We start from the raw sequence: 9369 nt of genomic DNA, 5'->3' as shown, positions 1-9369 counted from the left end.
CACCAGTCTCTTTTTAGGTCAGTAGGGAATCATTTTAGGTAATTAACTATGTCTGGTTTATGTGGTTATCTGGAATTCATCATTATTGACTGATACAGCCTCAACATCCCAATTTTATAAAGACATGTTCACTTTATAAATGAAGAACTGGACATAACAATCTTGATTCAAACTAGAAAATTTACGAAGAATGGAAATTAGCACAATCGAACTAACTGTATTATTGATTCAGCCTCCTTGGTACTATGTTTTCTAGTTATAAAACTTACATTACCTTGTGAACAAAATACTTGTCTTTAAGTTATCATTTCCCAGATCATATGTTGAAGGCCAGTAATAGTCGTTTTTTTAAGGTAATTATTATATTTGGTTTTCATGTTTCCTGAACCGAATTCCATCTTTATTGATCCATTCACCCTTAGCATGCAGTTTTTGCTTTAAAATGCCTCAGTATTTAGGGCACTTCCAGTATATGCCAAAGTGAAATTTGGTCTAAACTTCCTCTCGAGTCCCCAGTCTTGTCAATAGACATGAAGGACTGCACTTCCCTTTTGTATCTAGTTTATACTCGACCATCCTACCTTCTTTTCCCTTTTTAATGCCACCTTCTGTTATTACAGATAAACACAACAACTCGATGCACCTTCAGACACTGATTTCCGAAGAAAGAAGCTAGTTATGTTGATTAAGGTGGGGCGCGTTTCATTTCTTCCTCCCAAATAGAAGCTTTATCCAAATGAACATTCTCTGTGGACTGCAGAGTTGCCTTCTTTTATTGTTGTTATGCTTATATAAGTGGCTGAAACTGGTCGACCAACGAGAAATTAAGCTATGATATGATGTGAGTAAATGACCACCTAAGGGAACGTACTAAGAAAGCATTTAATTTGCACAAGAATATACATCAAGCACCACAACGGGATAACATGATAGCAGGACAAATACCACATTGTAAGCATTAATAACATGATTCCAAAGAACTCAACACACTTCACAGGGGAGTTCAAATGCAACAGAAAAATGGGATAGCATTTTGTCTATGAACATCATTGCTTTCATTCAAATTTCCCAAGTATACAAAGGGCACAAAACATGTTCACATAATAAATGAACAGCTGGACATGGAAATCGCGACTATTAAACTAAAAGTTCAATAAAAAGAATGAAAATCATGAAGCACAATTAAACAAACTGCCTGAGGCAATAAACATTATCTTACTTTACTAGGTTTCAAGCTTTAAAGTTTAGTTCTTCAGTTCTGTTGTGTGCTGACTGCTTTGACATCCAGCTTTCTGCATATCTTAAGCTTGATTCACAATCTAAAAGCTTTCACAGGCTCATCATCATCTTCAATCCCAACTCAAATCCTCGTCGTCCTCTTCAACACTAAGCCTCTTCCTCAAATCATCTCTATTGGAGCTTGCAACATGAGAAGTTGCCTTTTTGTCATCAATACCATCAACGTCCTCAATCTCATCCCAATCCAAGTCGTCCTCATCGGCCCCAGTCTTTTGACTTGAAGCAATAGAGACATCACCATCTTTGCCTGATCCATCCTTATCAGTTTTCCCCTCTGAACCTTTTACTACCCCTTCCTCCTTTTTAACCAGAGGAGTAACTTCAGTGTCTTCTTTCTTACTATCTTTGTTATTTTCAACTGATTCTACGACCTTGCTCTTGCCACCACCATCTACATTAGACTGATTCTCTTCTTTTCTATCAACAGCAGCTGAACTTATAGTTTGTGATTCATCACTATGAGTGGCCTGTTTTACAACATTTGTTGAATCCTGCTTGCTTGGTTCACTTTTATCAACGTTGGTCGAATGTTGCTTGATTGGTTCACTTTTATTGGTAGGCACTTCATTTGCAACGTTGGTCGAATCCTGCTTGCTTGGTTCACTTTTATTAGCAGGCACTTCCTTTGCAACGTTGGTCGAATCTTGAGTGGCAGATTCTTTCTTTACATCATTGACAGAGCTTTCAACAACAGAACCCTCTTTTCCCTTCTCATCGACTTTCGATTTGGCAATGCTCTCTTGTTCATTATCGTCTTCATCATCGACATCCCAAGACAATTCTTCTTCATCATCTATAGATATTGCTCTCTTCACAAGATTAGCTCTTACACTCTCTTGTTGCTTAAGCTTATACACTTTATAAAAATAACGACACCAAAATGTCTCATTATCAACTTCATTAGGCACAACCCTTTTGTATATACCTTCCAAAGATCCATTTTCTTCAATCAAAATCTCAACTTCCTTACTCTTCTCTTTCAACTCAAACTCAGATTTCCATTTCTTATACTCCTCCAAATCCTCAGGATCCATACAGAACGTATTCGGGTCACTTTGGATATTCATCAATTGAGATTCAAATCGACTGTACCGACCCGAATTCAAGGTCCGATTCGCATCTGGGGTTTCGGGTTCAGCATCAGAGGAAGCGAGAAGAGTATCTTTACCTTGCGATATAATCTCAGTTGTCGATTTGATAACGCCGTCAATTGCGTGGCTGACTGTAGTTCCGACCTCGATCGAGTTAGGAAGATCCTTAACAGCCCGACTAGCTACTTCACGGAACAATTCGGTTTCTTTCTTCAACCCGGATCCGAATTCCTGTAGATCCCGACGGTATGTCTCGAGCACTGATTCGGATCGGGTTGATAATGTCTTCAACAAACCTCCGAAACTCCAAACACCACCATCACCGCCGTCGTCGGCGGTTGAATCAGATCGTGAATTGGGTTTTTCAAGATTCTGATCCGGGTCAACTTCCTTTTCAGGTGATTGTTCCGGTGAAGAATCTTGGGGCTTTTTGGGTAGTGGAGGGTCCGGTTCCGGATCATCTGATAAGATGGATTTGAAGAAATCCATAAATTAGTGAAGCAGTGGAATGAAGAATCGATTTGAGTGTTGTGATTATTCGGTTCTGTCAAAGTGTCAATCTTGAAGACGATGTTGTTGCCAGTTGGCAGTTCCCATTCTCAGAGAAAGACTTCATTGGTGGGCCTTTGTTTTGCTTTGGACTCACTCTTTGTCATATACTGGACTGTTTTTACAATGTTGGGCCTAAAATGTGTTGTTTAAGGGAAAATTTAAGAAAAAAGAGCAACTTTCACATATAACAAACATAAAAATCATATTTTTACGCTATAGCTATAGTTTGCATAATTGCACTCCATAATAAACATAAATATGTAAAGCAATTGTATAATTTATTTCGGTATACATATACAAAAGATCAATTGTATAATTTGTGTTTGTATAAAGCGAGAAGGAGAAAAAGACAAAAGAAAACTAGGCAGGGAAAGATCATATTTGTATAATCATAAGTGTATAGGACGAAAATATGTGCATTTCTATTTGTATATACAATTTTCTCTCGCTTATACAAACACAAACGCAATGTATACATTTGTGTTTGTGTAAAGTGAGAGAGGCGAGTGAGAGTGACGAGCGAGATCTGGGAAAGGGGAACGAAAATATATGTATATATACAATTTTCTCTCGCTTTATACAAACACAAACACATTTTATACATTTGTGTTTGTATAAAAGCGAGAGAGGCAAGGGAGACTGCCCAGCGAGAACGAGAGTGGTGAGAGAGATTCACCACGGAGAGAGGCGAAATAGTAACAGTTTGCTATGGGGTACAATTAAATCAAACTATGGTTATATCATTTATTTATATTAATAGTTTGCTATTATATACAATTTTCCCTATAGTAAATTATGCCTATATATTTTTTAAATAATTAGGTATGTTACAACAACTTCAACTTTTTGGATTTAATATTTAGTGAGAGACATTCAGAGACACATATCCCTAAAAAAATAGTCAAGATTGGTTATATGCACACTTAAAGCATCCCTAATTAACGTTTTCGTTTCAATCAACTCTCTTTCTCTCTCATCAATCTCGCACTGCATGTCCTACATAAACATTCTCTCTCTTCCTTACTTCTCTCCAACATGGGTGAAAAAGAGTCGTCGGAGAATTCTAATGCACTCTTTTTGTCTTTCGTTCAGTTTGAATAGTGCTTCTCGTATTTTCATTACTGAGTCACTTGGTTGGTGAAATCACTCTAAAATTTAAGTTTGACTTGTTTCGTGTATGCATGGGGCGGGCAGTGGTGGAGCTAGAATTTTGTCTTAAGAGTGTCAAAATATAAAGTAAAATCATGTAGAAGCCAAGAAGTGTCAATATATAATATATAAATATAAAACATATATTTTTATTCTAGCTATACAATGTAATTTTCCGATGAAGGGGTGTCGGTCGACACCTCTTAACTCTGCCACTGCATGGGGGCGGGGGCGATGAGGGGAACGAACACCTAAAACTATATATTGTATGTATGTCATATGCGTACGTCAAGTAGTTGTTGGCGTCTCTATTGAGAGAGTCTCACTAGTCACTGATGGGTTTTTAGATACACATAAATATATCTTGTATATATGGTACGAAAATACATAATCATAAATTTATTATATCGATCACACACATTAATATCTAATCCTGATTGAAATCATGAGAATATAGTATCTGATTTTAACTATACGTGTTTCCAAAGCAGAGATTGAATATATGTATATATATTTGAAGACGTCAATTGCATGTGTGACCAACTAGATCCAATTGATATAACGAAGAATAACTTATGTAACTACTGAAACATTGTATGTGTGACCAATTGTGTGTTACACCAACAAATTGATGTATGTGTAACTTACGTAAGAAATGGTCAAGTAATGAAGAATAACTTATGTTGCAAACAAACAGGGAAATATACGGCTTAAATTCAAGATTCTGAGTACATGATTGGAAGAAACCTGCAAATAGATACAATAATGTAAAAGTGACATTTAATAGAGACACATTTATCTTTTGAAGATTGAAATGTGAATTATGCTCAGAAAAAGGTGTATTTGTCTTTTAAGTTTCTAGTAACGCTGAGGTGGATCTAGATAGATTTCCAAGTGTATGAATTCAAAACTTTAGTCCTTTTTAGTTATTGAGTTATGATCGACAACACAGAGTTTACATTAAAGATATTGAGTTTGGCAGAATCCGTAGTCAATTTCACCCTCGCACTCATAGTAATGGTATAATTTTTTTTATATATAATTATATCATTTTAGTATGAAAGAAAATATTTTATGAAAATTTTAATTTTCTCATATTTGATTGGTCAAATAAAAATACTTTCTCAGAAAAAATATATTTTATTTGACCAATCCCATCGTTGCGCCCCATCCTTGTCTAGATCATTGTTACATAGAAATGTTCTTCAAACAATATACTCACTTCGTCCCATATTAGTTGGAAGATAATTTTACCAATTCACCCCGTAAAAAACATTTTGGAAATTTTATGGAAAAATGTCTGAAATATATTCGAACTTTGATCGAAATTATTGTAACAATACCAAACTTTGGAAAGGACCTTTTACCCCCTTGCACTATTTAATAGTGTATTTTAAAGGTATATATGTGTCCACGTGGACATCATAAATATTGCATTATTATAAATAATAATGTGTCCACGTGGGCACATATATACCTTTAAAATACACTATTAAATAGTGTAGGGGGTAAAAAGTCCTTCATAAAATTTGGTATCGTTACAACAATTTCGGCCAAAGTTAAAGCATTTTTTAGACCTTTTCCCCAAAATTTTACAAACAAATGTAAACACTTTTAAAAAGAATTACTTGAAGGGTAATATAGAAAAAAGTTAATTAATATTTTCTTGATTTAGTAAGATCGACAACTAATATGGAACAACTATTTTTAGTATAACAATCAACTAATATGGTAGAGAGGAAATATTCTACTGACTTAATCTACACCAAAAAAAATAAGTAAAAAGATTCACCTCAAGAAAAAACATTTTCCATCCAAGGAAGATGGATAAATAAAGGATAGGATAAAATGCTTTTGGGTAGATAGAGCAAAGAATCACACTACCAAAAAAAAAGGTGTTAATGTTGCCCAACTCACTAAGAATAGAATCATTTTGTTTTCAACTTTTTGGTTCATCATATATTAATAATACACATGCTACTACTTGCTAGTACCACAAACAATAAGTCCATCAACAACATAAAATCAATGGACAAAAGAGGCCAAATTCATAATTCTCAATCATCAAGCATATGTAATCGCCTCTTTAACTTCATCATCAACACAATTTGGGTGACTATGGGCAATCAAATCCCTATTGAATCACCAAAAGATATCAAAAATATGAATGGTGCTATAGAAATCGAGTTCAGACACATGGAGATAGTTGGACCAAAGAAAATCGCGAGCATCAAAGAAATAACTCAAAAAAGAAATGAAGCTAAGCAAATTCCGTCAGCACCAACACCAACACCAACATCAACATCACCAGCAAGACGAAGACATTTTATAAACGTGGCTTCCAACATTAATGAGAAGACGGAAGCCTTCATAAAGAGTAAGAAGGAAGCTTTACGCAAGTCTTACAATAATGATCCGGTCAAGAAAACTTAGCTACTATAATTATTTCTCGCGTATAGTTGTCTTCTACTTCTTTTATCGTCAGAAGTTATATTCAAGATTTAAACTTGATGAATTTATACTACTAAATACATTATATCTTTATAATTACGCGTTCATGATTTAGATAATTATGCGTTCATGATTTAGTATTTGTTGAAATTTTAGTGATCTTTTCTTTACATATTTCACCAACATCGTTGGCTGGTTAGTTCATCTTTACGTTGAAATTGACTTTCAAAATCTAAGGCTGCACATCCCCTAGGAATACGAAAGTTTACTTGTCTTGTGGTTGCGTTAAGTCTCATCTAATATATAGATCTACCTGATCGATGAACACTCAAACCGGAGAGAAATGAAGGAGGAAACAGAGTATGGCAACACTAGCCATCTTAATCAAATTTAAAAATATAGTAAAGCTAATTATAGATACTGTAATTATATATTCATGTGTTGGAACTTGGAAGCTAACAAAAACAAACTATAGTAAAGTATATAAGAGGAATTAATCATTGTGATTCTTTGCTTATAACCATCTTTCTTTATAATACATAAAATCCAAACATAAAATGATCTTGTGTTAGAAACTAACAAAAATAAACTATGAAGTATCTATTTATGTTCTCACTTTGACAATTTTTTTTAATTTTTTTTTTTTTGCTTTTCTTATTTGATGCTTGCTTCTCTTCCTAATGCAAAACATACTTCCCTCAAACCTTACATATAAATGTTTAAGTATTTGTGCCATGGATTGACTCATCAGAGCGGATCTACAGGATAACATGTGGGTCCACGTGAACTCAGTAGCTTTTGCTCATATGTTTTTTTTTTTTTTTGATATTAAGAAATTCATTAGATATCTATGTATCCTGGATCTGTCATTTGTGACATGTTACTCCTCGAATGAATGTCTAGAGGAACGGTAAAGATCATAGGGAGCCCATAGATGATCAACGCTACACGGTTTTCTTGAATCCAATCTCAACCATGGCTTGCCTTTGCCACTCCAATGTAGAAGGCTAATTGGTCCAGGATGCAATTCCCTACATTTACCTTCAACATTATCACCACCTAATCCATGTTGATTCCATCTATGATCAATTGGCATTATATTTCCAGCTAAAACAAGCAAAAATGGAGGCAATGACCCCAATTGATATATCCTTTTTTGCTTTTGAAGAACCATCCAATCCTCTACTTTTTTCGTATAATTTCCATGTCTCCATTTATCCACATCCATTACCAACACCCCTGTGTTGAAATAACACGGTTTTCGCCCTTCAAATGTTCTTGGCATGTATGGATCAGACCAAAACGCTTCAGTAAAATAAACGGTGAAATTTGCTTGACAATATTCGGGTGCAGCCAAAACCTTGTCACCTAAATCAACCTTCCATAACTTCGCGATGTCATCAACCATAACAAGGTCAGAATCAAGATAAATAACGCGTTTCACCTCATTAGGTATCAAATTAGCCAAATAAATCCTCGCGTAATTCAAAGGTTGATCTAAAGCTTGACGTATAGACTTAGAAATTAAGCCACGTACCCTATGGACATCAAATCGATACACCTTAAAATTAAGGTAAGGAAATGTTGCCTTAATACTCGAAAACACCTCATGTTCATGTCTTACCCATAGGAAATGAAATGTGACATCTTCAGGGCATGTTGAATGTTGGAGTATCGATAACACTGCAGCCATAGTACCTCGTAAATAATTAGCATCAAGTGTCATAGCCACATGAATTCGATCCATGACCAAATTATTACCACAAGTCTCCCCATTGCGAAATGCAGGGGCCTCACGGAATACAGAAGAGTTTGACCCAACCCGTCCATCTGACACCTGAATGTTAACGTTGTCGGTGTTAGTGGTTGTGATCAAGGAGGTTTGATGGGAAAGCAAGAGAGACAGGAGGCCAAGGAGTGGAAGAGAAGAAGAAAGGCTCCAAAAGGCCATCCAGCTCTTTGCATTTGAAATAGTAATAATATTAATGTTAAGTTTAGGAGAAAGGAAAGAGAAGCAGCCATTAGAGGCTGGTTAAGAGAGGTTACAAATCATTGATTCATAAAAGAAAATGGAAGGATAAAAATGTTAGGTATAATTGTGAGGGACACAACAAATTATGGAGGATTATTCTAAGGACCCTTATATTTTTTTTGTGTCATCCAGGTTATCGGTTGGTTCAATAACGGATTAGCAGTTATCAAATAGTTATCACACGATGTATCGGCTAATCTTTACCTTCTTTTTTTTTCATGAACAAGGAGTTCTTTTCACTATTTTCAATGCAGTTAAATTATAAGATTTGCTAAAAGATATAGATTAATAGTAATATAATAGTTAATATATGAACCGAAAAGGAAATTGAATAATCCGGCTCCACACCAATAATCTGTTGATTATAAAATTCTAATCCATTAACCAAACGTTTATTCAATAACTCAATACTAATAAGCTAATTTTGCGGTTGACTTATCGATTATGGAACGATTTGAACACCCCTATTAGGAATATAATGGACATTTGGTATTTGATTTATAATTTTAAATTATGAAACAAATCAGAATTTTAATCGAACCATAATTGTTTGCAATTATCATATCCAAACCGGATTATAAAGTAGTGCAAATAAATAAAAAGTGCATTGGTGTAAATTACTCATGGAAACTTGAAAATTAAAATAGTTAGAACATTTCCATATTCAGGACTCAGGAGCAATTGCTAGAGTGATAAAATATGAATGTTTATGCACTAAAATCTAAACTATATATTTATGTATATAAAATTATAAATAGTAGGTATATAATTTGTCGGTTCCATTTGATAATTTTT

The 9369-nt window shown here is 34.7% G+C and overlaps 2 protein-coding genes across 2 annotated transcripts; both read right to left on the bottom strand.

The window, feature by feature from the left end:
• Positions 1-1005: 1005 nt before the first annotated feature.
• LOC125871053 (uncharacterized) lies at positions 1006-3013 on the bottom strand. The gene has a single exon (XM_049551639.1). It carries the CDS (start codon positions 2877-2879, stop codon positions 1350-1352), a length of 1530 nt encoding a protein of 509 aa, XP_049407596.1. The 5' UTR covers positions 2880-3013; the 3' UTR covers positions 1006-1349.
• A 4375-nt stretch (positions 3014-7388) lies between these two features.
• Positions 7389-8584, bottom strand: LOC125871071 (probable galacturonosyltransferase-like 4). The gene has a single exon (XM_049551660.1). The coding sequence runs from the start codon at positions 8491-8493 to the stop codon at positions 7423-7425; it is 1071 nt and encodes a 356-aa protein (XP_049407617.1). The 5' UTR covers positions 8494-8584; the 3' UTR covers positions 7389-7422.
• Between the last annotated feature and the right edge of the window lie 785 nt (positions 8585-9369).

Source organism: Solanum stenotomum, chromosome 7 (genome assembly GCF_019186545.1).
Source record: "Solanum stenotomum isolate F172 chromosome 7, ASM1918654v1, whole genome shotgun sequence".
Lineage (NCBI taxonomy): Eukaryota > Viridiplantae > Streptophyta > Magnoliopsida > Solanales > Solanaceae > Solanum > Solanum stenotomum.
The sequence above is the reverse complement of the archived record's forward strand: the minus strand, read 5'-3'. Positions and strand labels throughout refer to the sequence as shown.

Bases quoted from the DNA above. Each gene is read 5' to 3' on its own strand.
- LOC125871053 (XM_049551639.1), bottom strand. From the start codon at position 2,879: ATGGATTTCTTCAAATCCATCTTATCAGATGATCCGGAACCGGACCCT.
- LOC125871071 (XM_049551660.1), bottom strand. From the start codon at position 8,493: ATGGCCTTTTGGAGCCTTTCTTCTTCTCTTCCACTCCTTGGCCTCCTG.